The sequence below is a fragment of the Miniopterus schreibersii genome (genome assembly GCF_964146895.1).
Source record: "Miniopterus schreibersii genome assembly, chromosome: 4".
NCBI lineage: Eukaryota > Metazoa > Chordata > Mammalia > Chiroptera > Miniopteridae > Miniopterus > Miniopterus schreibersii.
Window position 1 is genome coordinate 21,089,039 of NC_138105.1, and position 16,110 is coordinate 21,105,148.

At 49.0% G+C, this 16,110-nt stretch overlaps 1 protein-coding gene across 1 annotated transcript in view; it reads left to right on the forward strand.

Annotated features, from left to right (window-relative positions):
* The window catches only part of SPOCK1 (SPARC (osteonectin), cwcv and kazal like domains proteoglycan 1), a 464,236-nt gene that overhangs the window by 326,557 nt on the left and 121,569 nt on the right, over positions 1 to 16,110 (forward strand). Inside the window, exon 5 of the mRNA XM_081135977.1 lies at positions 15,131 to 15,257. Within this exon, the coding sequence (XP_080992103.1) occupies positions 15,131 to 15,257 (127 nt within the window). The remainder of the gene's footprint in view (positions 1 to 15,130; positions 15,258 to 16,110) is intronic.

Below are 16,110 nucleotides of genomic sequence, written 5' to 3' on the forward strand. Positions count from 1 at the left end.
ATGCATTTAAAAAATATATCAAAATCATGACAGCCAGGGGAATTTATCGGACCCATATCTTGCCCTGCCTTTTAATTTTCTTTTTAAAACAACAACAAAAGAACCCCCCCCCCCCACACACACACACACACACAACGGACGAGGTCTCCCAGTAAGTCTCATGGCCTTCTGCCTGGCTGGCAGTTTCGGGGTGTGGCTCACAGGGACCAAGCCTCTGCCCTCCCAGAGCCTCTCCCACACCCCTCCAGGCTGTCAACTCCCCACCAGAGGGGGTTCCCATTTCTGATGGAGCCCAGAGGACTGGCTCATTGTCTTTTTTTGAGCCATGTTTTATCTGTAGAGGTTGAGCTGAGTTATGGTGGAATTCCCGGAATGTGCAAGTGCCCAGGTGCCAAGGTGCTGGAGAGCTAGAAAGCCAGACCCAGACGTCTGTGGAGCTGGGAATGGCTGTTTCCAGGGCCAGGGCCTGACTGAGCAGCGGGCTCTCCTTTCCTCCCTTGGTCTCTGTGGGAAAGCATCGGGTGCAGGCCCTGCCCTGCGGTTCTGCCCACAATGACAGGGCTGCTGCTGCTGTTTGTGGGTGTCTTGCATATTAAGGAACATAAGAGTTGCATATTTCGGGCATCAGACTTCAGCACATTAGAAAGAGGAGGCTGAGGCGGGTGTGCCAGTTTTGAAGAGGAATCACTAGGTGTGATTTCCACCAGGGCTTGGGCTGGCTGGGCAGCACACCGGTGTGAACCGTTCTGCTAGCACATCCATCCCTAAGCAGCAAGAAGCAGAAAGCTCAAGCCCCCCTGCAACTCACTGAAGACACTAAGGTGCCCACACATCCTGCGCGCGCTTTCAGCATCCGGTATCCAGGTGGAGCAAGGCCCCGCGGCCGCTCGCGAAACACATCACCTTTCACAGAAGCCATCAGGTTGTATTTCCCTCTTTCACTGACTTCGGTTTTAATTTTTCGAAACCTCTTTCCTTGGCCTTTGTTATTAATAAATCTGTGGGCTGCTTGCAGCTCTGCCTAAACTCATTAAGATCTCAACACTCAGGGTTTCAGTTTAGACATCTTATATCAGATTAATTCAAGCAATGAACCGTGAAAGACATTCTTTATGGGATCAGGCACCACAGTAGGGCCCATTTGGGGCACTGACCAGACGGGTTCTGGGTCCAGAAAATGGACTCATGATGATTTAGAGGGATATCCAAGGCTATCTTTAGAGCACTTTTGTTTTAAATGCAATGTTCTCAAGCTTATGTCCTGCCTTTAATGTTCCTCGTGGAGAGAGTGGGCAGAGGGCAAGGCCTTCCATGCTCAGAGGGACAGCGGAGATGAAAGTTAATTAGTTTGGGGACCTTGGTACCTTTCCAAGGCATTCTCGTGACGTTTTTCATGGGCACACACTGAAAGGGACGTGCTCTGTTGCTGAGGAGTGAGAGGCGCCCCTCCAGTCTGCCTTGTCCATGGTCCTGCCAGAGCTGGAGGTGCGGGTGTGTCCTGACCACTGCAGTGCAAGGCCAGCTTCCCATTTACCCACAGATGGGAGGAAGGGGGACCTGGCTCAAGCTGCCCATGGCCGTGAGGAATTCCCGAGTGGAAGGCACAGGGGCAGGGCTCCATGCTCTCTTCCGGCCTGGAACCAGACTCCTTCCTTGGCAGAAGCCAGGGGAGGTCATCTGTGAATACTGTGGTAGTGATGAAGGACTTCAGGGCTTGAGTCCCTCCTGCCATCATTTCGGCAGGACTAGCTCTCAGAAAACAAGTCAGGTACATCAATGATGATGGGTTAAAAGTCATTAACTCAGACTCGACTTAGCTGGAATCAGATAATTTCTTTATTTCACAAGTATTTCTGGTGCCTTCCACTTGTCAGACACTGCTGAGTGTTTGGAATTCTGTGGTGAATGGACACGGTCTACCCTTGTGGAGATTAAAGGTTGTTGGAAAAGACATATAAAAAGAAACTTAAGTGTTTAATGTTGCGATAATCATTAGGTGGGATAAGTGCAGGGTGCCATAAAAGAGTCACTCTTGGTGAGTTGAATGTGGGAGGCCTCTAGGGGAGGTGAAAAATGAGGGGTGCCCACTGGGAACAGAGGCAGGAGAAGTGTTCTCAGAGGAGGGAACAGCCTTTGCAAAGGTCTTGAATCAGGGGAAAGGAAGGAAATTGGTGCCCTGAAGGAAGTGATGAGAGGAGAGGCCTTCGCTACAGGAACACAGTGACTCAAAGGGTGTGGCTGCATGAGGCTGGAGAGGGAGGGTTGCCCCTCTGGCCAGTTATGAAGGGACATCTTGTTTGGCTTTAAGCAGGAGAGGGACAGTATCATGTGGCTCAGGATAGAGGATAGACTGAATTTTTTTGACTAATTGTCCTTTAAGCCAAATTGTGTGCTATGTGAGAAAAGCTGGGGTGGTAAGTGTATGTGTTGCATATGCTCACACGAAGAGCCTGAAGATCTTCTCATGGAAGTTATAGCCTAATAGAAGAGATTAGGGACACAAATGTATATACTTTAAGCTAAAAAATAAAAAATATCATGAAATAAAGTTCCAAGAAGAGAGCAACCATTTCCAGCTACAGGTGGGGTTGGGGCATGGGAGAGAGGCGGAGAAGGGCAGCAGTGGCTAGTGGTATTTACTAGTGGTTGGAGTGGTTTAAGGGCATATGAGGGCATCCTGGCTCAGACACACTGTGACTTGCTCAATACTACAAAGCTGTATAGGGCAGAGATGGGGGACCGGAGCAAGGTTGCCCCGAAGCCCATCTTTGTGTAAAAGCCACTCTGCCCTTGAGATCCTTTCCTGCACGAAATCTCCATTTTCTTATCAAATGATGACTTTAAAACCGCATTGTGGGATTGTAATAAGGAAAGTGGTAAGTGTAGTGCTGGCACATAGTAGGTGCTTAATAAAGTTAACCTCCCATCTGAGCCTCTAGTTCCCCAAGGAACAAGTAGTTAGGGGAGCAGTCCTTGCCAGCCTCACAAGGTTGCTCAGGATACATGGGCTCACACATGCAAAGGCCCTGCTGTTTTCAATGTTCAGGGTGGTGTCAGTCATCATGATTAGTAAGTTCTTTATGGGGAAAATGCAGACTCCCCTCCTTGTTCTGCCTACCCACTTACTTGTAATGCCCAGGTGCCCTCTGGAGTGTAAGCATGGGTCTTGGCACACTGTAGGGGTTCACAACGTATTAGTGGATGCAGGAGCTGGAGATGCAGGGCCAGGCTGATGTCCTTAGTTAGAGGAGCTCTGATAGGTGAGCTGAGTCACAAAGCAACACTCCAAGTAATCAGGTGGTTCATATCAGAGCCGAGGTGTATCCCATTTCCCTTTGTTTTTTGCATAGAACCCACTGAATTTCTAGACACCCAGTAAATGCTCAGAAAGTGCCTGTGAACTTCACAGGGAAAGTGGAGGTAACTTGTCAGTCTGGTATGAGAGTGGCCCTGTGTTTAGGTGAAAGCAACATACTCCAGACTCTGCCCCAGCCTGGTGGCTTCTCTCTCTGGGGTCTTGTCTCTGCCCCCCTCTCTCTGTGCTAAGTGACTGGACACATCTAAAGGTCAGCTATCTGGGGCCACAGACTTGGCCTTGGTGGTAACAACTTGTCATCTGTTTCACTGACCCCTTGAATCTCTCAGAGGTGAAGGTCTGTGCTGTGCAGAATGCTGCAGAATGGCCTTAGAATCTGCCTTCAGGAAGGAGAAAAGGAAGGGACACATACTGGGCACCTGCTCTGCTGGCCATCGGGAGCAGCTTCCACTGCTCCCCCGTGGTGCCTCTGAGACCTGCTAAATTCACCTTCCCGCTTCATCCAGGAGGCTTGCAGCCCCCCAAATCTCCTCTCAGGTCTGACTCCTCTGCCGCATGGCACATGGGACCAGCTCTTCCTGCCCTTCAGAATAAAATATAACAGGACTGCCTGTAGCCCAGAACAGGACCACTCAGCCAGGAGGAAGTCTGGGAAGGCAGCAGGCAGCATTCTTATGGACCCATCTTCTCTTTCCTGGGGAGAAGCCTGCTGCAGAGGGTGGGTGATGAGCTGCCATCCCCTCGAAGGGGGCTTGGGCTCACAGCTGCTGCTGTCTCCCGTGCGTTAGTTCTCTGTATCCCTGCAACCTGATCAGAATGTGCTGGGAATGATTTGATTTCCTGCTAATCTAGCTGCTCTCCAACTTAGCAGTTTCTCCATGTGCCTTTTTATTTTCCCCTTCTGTTTTGGGGCAGAGTTGGTTTGTTGCTCTAAATGGCCCTGTCCATTACTTACAGACCTTCAGCGGTGTATCCAAACACTTTGCTTCAGGGCAGTGCCTGGTAGACATCTGCAGAGTGGGGGCTTGGGAAATGGAGCAGTGCTCCCTGCAGGGTGCTGGTGATGGGAGCATGAGCTGGTACAGCATTTCTGGTGGGCGTTTTGGCCGCATTGGCGCCGTGACTCTGTTTTGGAGAATCTCTCTCATGGAAGTGAGTACACATGTGCAGAAAGACTACATACCAGGATGTTCAGTGCACTGATCACACCACTAAAGAAATGGAACTTCCTCCTCAGTACCAACCCACAGAACAATGCCCGCCCAGATCACAGTGCCTTCTGCACAAGCCCTCCTGACGGCCTGGGCTTGGACTCTTACAGCACCGGGCAAGCCTGCGCCCTTATATCCAGTCAGAAGGTTTTCTGTGGGTAACTTCTACACGTTGGCCCAGGTTCTGCTTTGGAAAAGCACTGGGACACGCTGGCTTCCTGACCCCTGTGGCAACGTTCTTGGTCATCTTGTCTGCACACGAGCGGTGCGGCATTGGAGCTGGCCCTTGGGAAAGGGTGGGAGGATGCCGGTTGGACGAAGGTAAGTGCTGGAGAAAACACAAGGACAGTGGAGTTAGCCTTAGTTCTTGGCCTTGTCCAGAAAATTCCTCACCAGCAAAGGCGACAGAGGCGAGCAGGAGCTTCTGTGCTCCAACAGTAAGTGTGAAGAAAGCCGTCAGAGCCGGGGGAGAGGTGTGGTGCTGATGTGGCTGCACCTGCCTCTGCGCTGCTGTTGTGAATGGCCTGGTGTTGATGGTTGGTGGCTGCTGGTTTTCAGCTGGATCTCCTGCGTGCTGTGTCTCTACCAGCCTTCTCCGTCCCTGAGTCTGTCCTGGAAACAGCTGTGTCCCCGATGCCGTCTGTGTACATCTGCTTCACGTTGCCGACTTGTTTTCCCTATAGGAGATCGTGTGCAGCCCTCCCAGAATGGGTGCTGTGCTGCTGGTGACTAGAAAACACACATCCCATAATAACTAAGTGACCCCCAGGAATGCAAGCACGTGTTTTCTAAGATCAGGGCAGCAGAGCCCCTGGTGGAAGGGCATGTGCCGGCCCTCACCCCCGTGTGTGCACACACAATTAGCCGGGAGCTGTGTTAGCAAAACCCGCCACCTCTGGGCCCTCATGTGAAGAGGCAGGATTATGATGCTCAGGGAGGGAGGCGGGATGAAGTTCCTGGTCTTGCTTGATTTTCATGTGCTTTTTTTTCCAATTAGCATGTCCATTGCTAAAGACTTCTAAGGTCTTAGGGCTACAAAGGGACTTTTCTTTCTTGGGACAGCAAACAAAGATGAAACAAGAAACCAAACGGGGATGCCGAAGGCCAGTGGGTGATAGTAACAATGTCTTTCCTGGCCCCTTCTAGGAAGAAATGGATTTTTAAAAGAATACACTGCTCTCCATTATCCTAAGGGGATAAAGAAATCCCAACTGTTCACTTGCATTTCCCAGATAGACTGCTGTTACACTGCTGGCTCGGCACTTCTTGACAAAGCAGGACTCCAGTTGGTGTGCGTGCGTGCACATGTGCAGACCGTCTTTGCTTGTAGGCCCCAGAGGCCATCCTCATTCCACCAGCTGAACTTTGAGAGAGCCCCTTGGTGCCACTGGCCTGATCTGTTCTCTTTTAGTGGGAGGTGACTGCAGACGCACAGTCTCCGGCCAGTTAGGGGAATTGACATAATCGCATCAGCCTGCCGATCTCGTGGTCTGGTCAGGCAGCACGGGGGCATTGAGTTTCGGCTGGAAGCAGTTTGATTAGGATCCCTGGGCATAAATATTTCATTTCAAGTATAAGGAAACCTGGATTCAAGTAATGTTCAGAAATGTGTGTGCCACCAGAGAGCTGGGTCCGTGGTCTGGCAGATTCATTTTCTTGTCCTTTGCCCATCGGCCACACAAATCCTTCGGTCGCTCTTCAGTGTAGAATGGTTTAGGGGATCCTGAAACTAACAGCAACTCTATTGCCATGTAGGGATTTTCTCGGATAAGTTAGACGTCTGTGAGCATCTCTGGTGTCTCAAGATGTGAATAAGAATAAAAACAATTTAGGCCACATCTACCCTGAATGAATTCAGCCACTCAGAGTAATATGATAATTATGCTCAGAAATAATTGTTACATGTAGTGTGTGTTATAGGAAGTGCATTTAATACAGAGCTACTAGTGATGTCTTTGAATTCTTTGCCCAATTCCTGGCACATAATAGGTACTTAATCTTTACTTTTGCAACAGTTATTATCTCTAGACTCCTAACCACATTTGGATTATTTATATCTTCTGTTTTTTTAAAAAAGGTTTTAAAAAATGCTATTATTGATTTTTTGGAGAGAGAGATAGAAACAATGATGACAGAAAGATCGATTGGCTGCCTCCTACACACCCCCTACTGGGGATCAAGCCTGCATCCCGGGCATGTGCCCTGACCAGGAATTGAACCAGTGACCTCTTGGTGCATGGGACGGCTTTCAGTCCACTGAGCCATGCCTGCTGGGCTATACCTTCTGTTTTGATAGCTTTGCTTAAACAAACCCTCAAAATATAGTTATAGTTATGTGGAAATTCAGTTTTGATTGGTTGACCTGACCCCTTGGTCTTCACTGAGGCCTTTGAGGACGGGTTAGGGAGCCTTTCTCTAGGTGACCTCCCTTCTTTCCAGCCCACCTTCCTGCGCCGGGAGGTCTTTCTTCTGTTCCAGCCACTTTGGCTTCTTACGCACCACAGGAGAAGTGGGAGCTGGCAGACAGCTGTGGGTTTGGCAACATGTATTTCCTTAAAAATTCTGAAAATAAAAATTCTGAAAATGCATTTTTAAAAAAAATTTTGAGTAATTTAGATCAGCAAAACATGGTCGTAAGAGAGTCAAGTGATAGAGACACATAGCATCCAAAGAGGAAGCTCTGTTTCTTGTAGCCTCGGCCCTACATCACCAAGGGTATCATCCATGCTTGGTGTGCGCCCTCTTAACCATTTCCAGCTCATTTACACATGCACATACAGGGTGCCTGGAGACTCACCCGGCTATTGAATCCTCTCTGTGAAGAGTGGATGCTTCCCCGCTGACTTGGCCGTTACACAGCTTCAGTGAAAGGCAGCCACGAGGCTCGAGTTGAAATCGATCACAGTCTAGAGGCTGACATTCACATACACCCAGAGAGGTGGTCATGCTTTGGGAATTGCATCCATCCCAGGTGCATTTCTTTTTGGTGGTCCCTGTTCTGTTCTAAAACTTTAAAAATACGCACTCGTCCTATGGGTTTGAAAGGGCTTTAGAAACCTGGCTGGGTGATGGTTGAGAAGCACACTTGATGGCTCCCTGGCCACTTCTGATGTGTTTGAGCCTTAACCTGGAGTATATCATGAGCCCCACCCTCCTGACCTAGGGCAGGTCTGATGGGGTGAAGCCATGTAAAGGCATTAGCTTTCCTGTGGTTGAAATGCTACCTCAGATCAGCAATCAGAGACTGTTCTGCCCCAGTGGCTGGGGCCAGCCTCGTGCGTGCATATTCTCCCATCCCCACAGTCTGCTTTGCTCCCGAGGTCTCCCTGACACGCTCCCCAACACAGCTTCCCAGGTTCCGCCACGGCTTGTCTCCCTCTCGGGCTGTCAGGAGGAGTAAATGAGATAGTTCATGTACAGTGCCTAGGACATTGTAAGAGCTCAAAACATGTTTGTTATTGCTGGTAATAATAGTAGTAGTATCAGCAGAATAGTTAAGTCCTCAATGGAAGTTTAGCTGCTGCTGTTATTATTTATTTATCCTTTGAAATTTCAAGCTTCTGTAGACAGCGTGTCTTGTACCAGCTGTGTGCCCAGAAGCACTGAGCACACTTCTAGGAACTGCATGGAGAACCCTGTTGTACATTTCTCTAATAAACATCTGTTTATTAGGAAAATCGGACTCTCTTTGGACAGGGTACCTTCATTTGGAAAAGGAAGGGGAGCCGTGAGCCTATAGCTTCCAGGATGGAGAATGTCTCACATGGGAGCCTGTCTCTCTCATCAAAGCAGCTTTTGTAAATGGCACAGGCCATTATGCTCTTCCTGTGTAATTTTATGACTTAGTGTAATGACTCAAATAACCCTAACAACAGAGGAATTATGGCATCATTTTACTGTTCCAATGGTTAACATGCTTTTCATTTCAATTAACATTCATTATTTTGTCTCCGGTTCAAAAGAGCCACCATGTCAACTAAGTATCACCCATCCTTGTTTTAGAGCAATCACTTGTGATTTTGCAAACAAATTCAATCTCGTTTTTGAATGGGCAGTTTGATACTAACAGGAAGATAAAATGCAGATAATCCTGGCTGCTGGCAGATGACACTGTGAGTACAGGAAAGAGTTCTTCTTGGGTGGGCTCTCCCTGCCTCTGAGCTCCCGGGTCTGCCTTAGGGATCTGATGAGAGAGCAAAGCAGGTCCTGGGACTGGTCATGTGAGCTGGGTTTTGCCTCCTGTAAATGGGGATGATATGAGCACCGTGTGTGAGAAATCGGGAGGGGGTGGTGTGGTGTTTGGGGCACTTGGACTGGCATGTGGCGGTCACACAAAACAGCTGGAGTGCTGCTCTCATTCATTATCTGCAATCGTTTGACTCTTTCACCAGCTGTTCACGTGCGGGGAAACCCCTTTCTATATACGGTTACACACACGTTAGAATGCACCACGTGTGCAATGCAATGAAAGGCTCCTCTTCAATAAGTGAAGGGGAAAAGTCAATAGTTCCACTATATACACTCTTTATAGCCCTATCCCCGCCACATCATTAAAACACTGTTAACACAGACTATTAAATGCTATCCTGTGGGATTGATGTCAGGAAATTCACACCTGCGTATGTATTCTTTACTGAAAAAGTTAGTCTGCATCTCTGTCCTGCCACTGTTTTGCTGTGGGCCCTGACTGCCCTGCTCCGCCCATGGGTGAGTGAAATACTGCGTCATGACTGGTGTCATCAAAGACTCTCTTGATGGGAAGAGGCAGGCTATGGGACTCGCCTTGGTGTGTGAGGGTAGGGATCTCTGAGTGAGGGACCACAGGGTACAGTGGGGCCCAGAGCAGGAAACACTGATGTGTGGTCTTTTGAACATTAATGTTAACAAGTCCAGGCACTAGGACAGGAACAGCTGGGGAAAGAGCAGTCACGATCTGCTTAGTCTCGCTTGTAGCTCTTGCCATCTTATGAGAGTGTGTTGTCCAATCTGCTGCCAGTGGTGAGTTCCTCTTGTAAAGAAAAGGAATATTAATGCATTTATCTGCATAGTATATTTTATAGGAACCCTCTGTGTGGTGTTCCAGAGAACAGTGTTAAAACAAAGTAAGTCTTTAAGTTGACAACATCAACATGAGGTTCTGTGCAATGCTGTTAACTTGCTGGAAAATCCAAATGTCGCATCATTTGAGCACTACCCAGTGATGCTTGCTGACAGTTTCCAGGGTTTGACTTTTCTCTCTAGGCTACATTTCTTTACAAATACTACGAAATTTAGTATTTGTTATAAAAACACAAATAAAATGTTATGAAGAGTACAGAGAACTTATTATTTCAGTAATTCTTTAGAATTCCTGGGAATTCAGATTCCTTATTCTTGAATCAAAAAAATTCGTATCTGCTGGCAGTTTTGGAACCTCCAGCTTTGGAGGTGGCCTGACTTCTAGGTGTGGGGATCCTTCACCCTCGGGTGCACAGGAGAGCCCCTCCACTGCTTCTCAGTTGGCTCTAGAAACTTGATAATTGTTGTGTGTTTTTAGGTCTGAATTAGAATTTCTGGAACCAAGAGCCTGCTGAATTCTTGTTACTTAAAACAACATGCTATTTTTGCCTTCTAGTGAGCACTAATGATTTCCAGAAACGAAAGGAGAAACTTCTAAAGGTCCAAATGAATAAATTCACTAATTTCACTGAACAAACCCATGTGTCTCAAGGGTCGATCTCGTTTCCAAGTATCAGGAGTACAACAACAATTAGGACCCAGTTGCCACCCTTGAGAACTGCACAGTGTATTGATGGAAATAGACATGAAAAGAACTGCTCTGTGCTGTAGTGAATGTCACAGCTGGGTCTGAGCAAGGTGCACTGTTAAACAAATAATGTCATGGTTAATTGTCCTTGTGATAGGACTCACTGGATCAGGAGAGGCTTCGTGGAAGGCAGCGGATTTGAAACTTCAACAAGGGACAGGCCTTTGCAGTGCAGATAGAAAGCATTTGCCTAGTTATATAGACTTGAATTTGCACGGCTCACGTAAGAGAAATATAAGTCACGGGTATGGCTGGTGGGAGGTAGAATCAGCAGGACTGAGTGATGGGGGGAAGTGGTGAGGACAGGAAAAGAGTGTTCAGGGTGGGCTCAAGGCTTTAAGCCTGGCGTGCCCCTTGTCCTATTGGGATAATAACAGCCTCTAATATTTGGTCACGTTGAACCAAATTGCTTGCTTGGAGACGAGCCAGGGAGCCTGACCAGCCGTGATCCCAGGGCCATGGTGGTCCAGGAGCGCAGTCTGACCACCTGTGGAGGGGCCCCGGGAGACTTCCCCGGGCAGGGGGTTTTTGAGCTGGGCCTTGAATAAAGATTCATGAGGCAGAGAGGAGTGGAAGACAGAGGGGAGAAATATGGGTGGGGGTGAAAATATGTCAGATACTGGAAAAACCCACGTGATGGCACAGAGAGAGACAGTGTCCTTCGTGGGCTCTGCAAAACAGTCAAGGGTGGCTGGAGCAAGTATGTGATGGTGGTGGCCACTGGGTGGGTGCCTGTTTGAGTGCGTGGGTGTGTATGGGGGGTGCGCATGTGGGTGTGTGTGAGCAGGCCTGCGTGTGTGCATGCAAGGATATGTGTGTGTGGGTGTGCATGTGCATGTATTTGTGTGTTGGAGAAGAGGGCAGAGCAGAAGTGACCCTAGAAGGTAGACACAGTCAGTTTAACACCAGGATTAGGAGTTTGGACTGTGCCCTATAGGCGGCAAGAGGATGGAGGTTTTGAGTGTGGGAGTCACGCCATCAGATTGTACTTAGATCACCACTCTGCTCCAAACCCATAAATGCTGTTTATTTCAGTAGACTTAAAAAAAAAGATTGGGAATAAGCAGCTGAGCCAAAGATAAGAAATGCCGGTGATCTGCTGGTTGTCTTCTCTCCATCTTGGGGAGCTCGTAGGTTGGGATTTTCAGTAGGGCAGGAGGTATGACTGTTCCTGGCAGCAGCCAGGCTGGGGTGGAGTTAGGGCTTCGTGGCCAATGGAAAGGATGGCGGAAGCTGCTCCCAGACTAAATTGCTTGTGTCACCCCCCTTGGTGAATGTCTGCAACATTGGGAATAGCAATCCCATCAAGATATCTTTATCGGATTTCACTCTTCATTGACTCAAGAAGTGAAATATCTTAGAATCAGAAAGCTGAGTCCCTTGCCGCAACTGGGGGGGTTATTTTTTATGGTTTGCACTGAATTGTGGAGATTGGAATATACACATAATAACCAGGGAAGTTTACTCCCTGGGCTCACATGTACTTGTACATAACTTAAATAACTTGGCCTCTGGACAGAGACCACAGGTTCAGGTGCCATCTCTTCTAGGGTTCTGGTAAGGTAAGGAACCCCTGGGTTTGCCCAATACAGCAGGTCTGCTTATTTTATTAAAACTGTGCAAATTCAAATTGGCCTTTGCCCTTGTCATCCTCAAGGCATCCTCGGAGGGGTCGAGCGTGATTCTTCCCAGGCATAATCCATGACCGCTTGACCTTGGGTATGGGAGCTTGCTGGTCTGCTGGTGTAGAGCCTGGGCAGTGTTTCAGAGGAGCTTTACTTACAAAATGGCACCCTGACGATGAAAGTGCAGATGCCAAAATAAGGAATTAAAATAGTCCCCAAGGGCCCTGGCCGGTGTGGCTCAGTTGGTTGGATGTCGTCCTATGCACTGAAAGGTTTCCAGTTCAATTCCCGTTCAGGGCACATTCCCAGGTTGCGGGCCGGATCCCTGGTGGGGGGTGTGCAGGAAGTGCCCAGTTAATGTGCCGCACTCACATCTGTCCACCTCTCTCTCTCTCTCTCTCTCTCTCCCCCCCCCTCACCCCCCTTACTTTTTATCGAAAAAATCTTTAAAAAAAAGAAATAGTCCCAGAGGAGCACAGTCATTCCCAGGATAACATCAATCTGACAAATATCTAAGAAAGTAACTTTGTCATATTTCTGTGTGGCACTGGGCAGGTCACTCCCCAGCTGTGTTTCTGATTCCTCATTTATAAAATATAGTTGTTGTGCTTGATTAGTTTAAGGTATTTTCTGGTCTTGACAAGCTGTGATTTGGTGATTAACTGCTGAGTAACCACACAGGGTCAGTACTCAGGGACCCACCCACACACCCAACAGGGATACATTGAGTATTCAGGATGCACCAGGCCCACTAGTAAGCACTGGCCAGTAAACTAATGGTGAAGTTCAGGTCCAGAGGCAGGGATGACATATCACTCACTGGTGATTAATAGCTGGTTCCATCTTTTCCTCCAAGCTCTTGGCTCAGTGTTCACTTCTCCCTTCTCTGCCTTTGGCTAAGCTCCTTCAGGCATCTTTCCTCCAGGGCATCATTGCGCACAGTTATGTCTGCTCCAGCAGAACCGCCCACTCTTTGGACTTTATAGTCCCTTCCTGGGAACTCATAACAAGAATTGTTTCAGCCGTGGAAGCACAGCTAGGAACTGACCCAGGAGAGGGGCTGCTAGACGCCACAACTTCTGCCTGTATTTGCTGATTGATTATCCATGTCAGACAATCTGCTGTGCGAATGATGACAAATGTGTGGTGTTCTGCTGAGGGAACATGGACTCTAAGATTAAACCCCTGCTGGCGGCCTGCTTGTCCGCTGCACGGAGTCCATCACCCACCGTGCTTTCTTCAGTGCTCCAGAACAAACCTTGAAAGTCTAAATTGTGTTTGGCAAGGGATAATAGGAAACCTCATATCCTTGTGATTTAAAATGCAAATAACAGATGTATTTATTTCAGACAGAGAGGCAAGGCAAGGTGGGTGGCTGCTGTGGAAGCAGGAAGGCACTGGAGAGGGGACGCTCAGTGCAGACATGTAGGTGACCCCGGAGAGTCTTCAAGCTAGTAATCTAGGCAGGACTGAGATGGGCTGAAGAAGAGAGATTTACCCCTGGACGCTCAGAAGTTGTGTGACTGTCACCAGAGGCCTAGCTACCGAGCAAGGCTCTTCCCCAGTTTGGGCTTCGGTTTCCCCCATTAGTGAAATGAGTGAGCTGGACTAGGTGGTCTCAGAGGACCCTCGTGGGACTTCCTTTTCCAGTTCAGTGGTCAGGCAGGCTCAGCACTGTGGCCCACCCAGCCTGGGATCCCCAGTGGTCCCAAGAATTGTGCTGTGGGTACATGGTCATTTGCCTGGATGTCAAGTTCAAAAGTAGTTCCCCTAACAGACCTCCTTCCTCTTTCTGCCCCCCACCCCAAATCACCAGGGTGGGTTTGAGGCAGGATACAAACCAAGTAGGTGTGTGCTCTTCCTCGGTCACTTTTCTTCATTTGGAAGAGGGTGGGTTACCTGAGATGCCAAACCCTAACTCCTGAGGAGCTTATATTCATCCCATATCTTGTGGAAAAGATTTCCTCCCTGTGGCCCCATGAATTCTTCAGGGGAATCAAATGCCATTCCAAACATAGAGACTCAGAATTAAGTCTCATTTCTATGGCAGTGGTAATTTCACCCTCTGTACCCACATCTCTTGAGGCAAGTCATAATTATAACAACAGCTACCATTTTTCTTCCTATTTTCCAGTCATTACACTGAGTGCTTGACACACCTCAGCTCATTTAGTCCTCATGCCATCCACTTGAAGTAGATTCTATTGCTCCCATTGTACAGATGAGGAAACTGAGGTTTACAGGGTTAACAATCCTGCCAAGATCACACTGGCAGAGCTGAGGTTTGAACTTGTGTTTTCTGATCCCAGAGCCCAAGTGTTAATGACCACGCAAGACGGCCAGTGCTGAACACTTCAAGGGCACAGCCATTGCCTGGCAGTCCACAGACATGTGTCCCCTACCCAGAAGATAGCCCCATGGCCACAATCACTCCCAGTGGTTTGCTGGGAGAGCAGTGTCAGTAAGAGAGAAAGGGTGGCCTGTCTTCCAGTGTGATAAGGGATGGGGTTCCTTCCATGGACATAAGCCATCCTGATAGCACCATTTATCATTATGACAAAGATGAGGGTGGGGGAAATGGAGCTGGCATGAAAGAAGAGAATTCTGGTTATTTTAGCAGTTGAAAGTGACATCACCTCAGAGCCTCTATCAAATGGCAGATTGGAAGCTGGACCGAAATTGTTTAAAAATGTATCCAGAGATTGCTTTCCACAGCTTGATAAAGTCGGGTTGTGTTTGGAGATGTGTCCCTATGGGAGATGCTCGCAGAGTCATCTGGTGTCACTCGAAGGCTGCTGGGCAGCGCCAGAGGAGTGTGAGGCTCTGGGTGCCGTGTGTCGCGCCTGTGATGTGCCGCACACTGCGTGAGCACACCCAGGGTTGCATGAGCGGGTGGAGCCACACGCCTTCCTTGTTCTTTTCGATGTGTTGTGAATGTCTTTTCACGCCTGTAAGTGATGTTTTGTAACATTTTTAATGGCCACAGGGCTTTCCCTTGTGGTTGAACCGAGGCTGTTGGAAAGACTCCTGCCCCAGCAGTGAGCTGGAACCAATGGGATTGCTGCGTGTTGACCAGCCCTTTGACTTATTTGGCCTTTATCCAGGTACCTGCAGGAGAGACCCATGGAGACGGGAGCTCTAGTTAATTTATCTCCTCTTTTTTCATCCTCAGGCAAAAGAAGGGGAACGTGGGCCACAAACACTGGGCTGGACCTTCAAATCTGGTCAAGTGCAAGCCCTGCCCCATGGCACAGTCGCCCATGGTCTGCGGCTCTGATGGCCACACCTACACATCCAAGGTCAGTCACCTTTGTCTCTTTTGTCATCACATATATGCCTGTCTGCTGGTTCTGACAAGCCTCTGTGCCTAGACTGGCACAGCTGTGAATCTCCATGTGATTTGGGGCCCTGTCCTTGAGAAGCTGCCACATGAACAAACTCTGTGGCCACAGGGACAAGTGAGATAGAAATGTTACCTCCTATGTCGTGGGATGTCAAGGGCTAAGGGGAGCGGGATTCTGAGAGTGGCATGTGATCCTAAAGTTAATTTAGGGGAGCTTCCTGGAGGAGGTGAGATAGCAAGCTGTTCCAAAGATGCAAATCATATAGCTGGGCCTATGGGAGCAAAGACGTGCGGGAGGCCCGGGATGCTGCCTGGACGATGGCACTGTGATGGTGACAGGAGTGGGATGTCAGCACACGCTTCAGCTGCAGCTGCGTCTCTTGTGCATCTAGATCGCATCCAGCCCAGCACCAGGCCCCGTGGCTCTGGGGGCCATCGTTCCTTTCTCAGGGGGCCTCAGGGGCCTACAGTCGAATGGGGAGGGCAAGTATGGTGACAGGTCATTCTAACGCAAACCCATGAAAAGAAAATGATTTCATAGGAAAGGGGACTAGGGATCGTGTGGGTCTGTTTACTCCTGGGGAAGGACAGGGAAGAGTCTCACAGGAGGGCCCTCCATCTGGGCCCTGCAGTAGGCCTTCTGGGCAGGGTGGTGGGTCATCAGGGGGAGGGAGGAGGGAGATGGGACGTGGGACGTGGGAGGTGGGAGGTGGGACGTGGGAGGTGGGAGGCAGGAGGCGATGCCCTGCTCCCGGAGCCTCGCACTCTTCTTGGGATAAGGTCGTCCGTTCCAGTGGGAATGGCTCCTC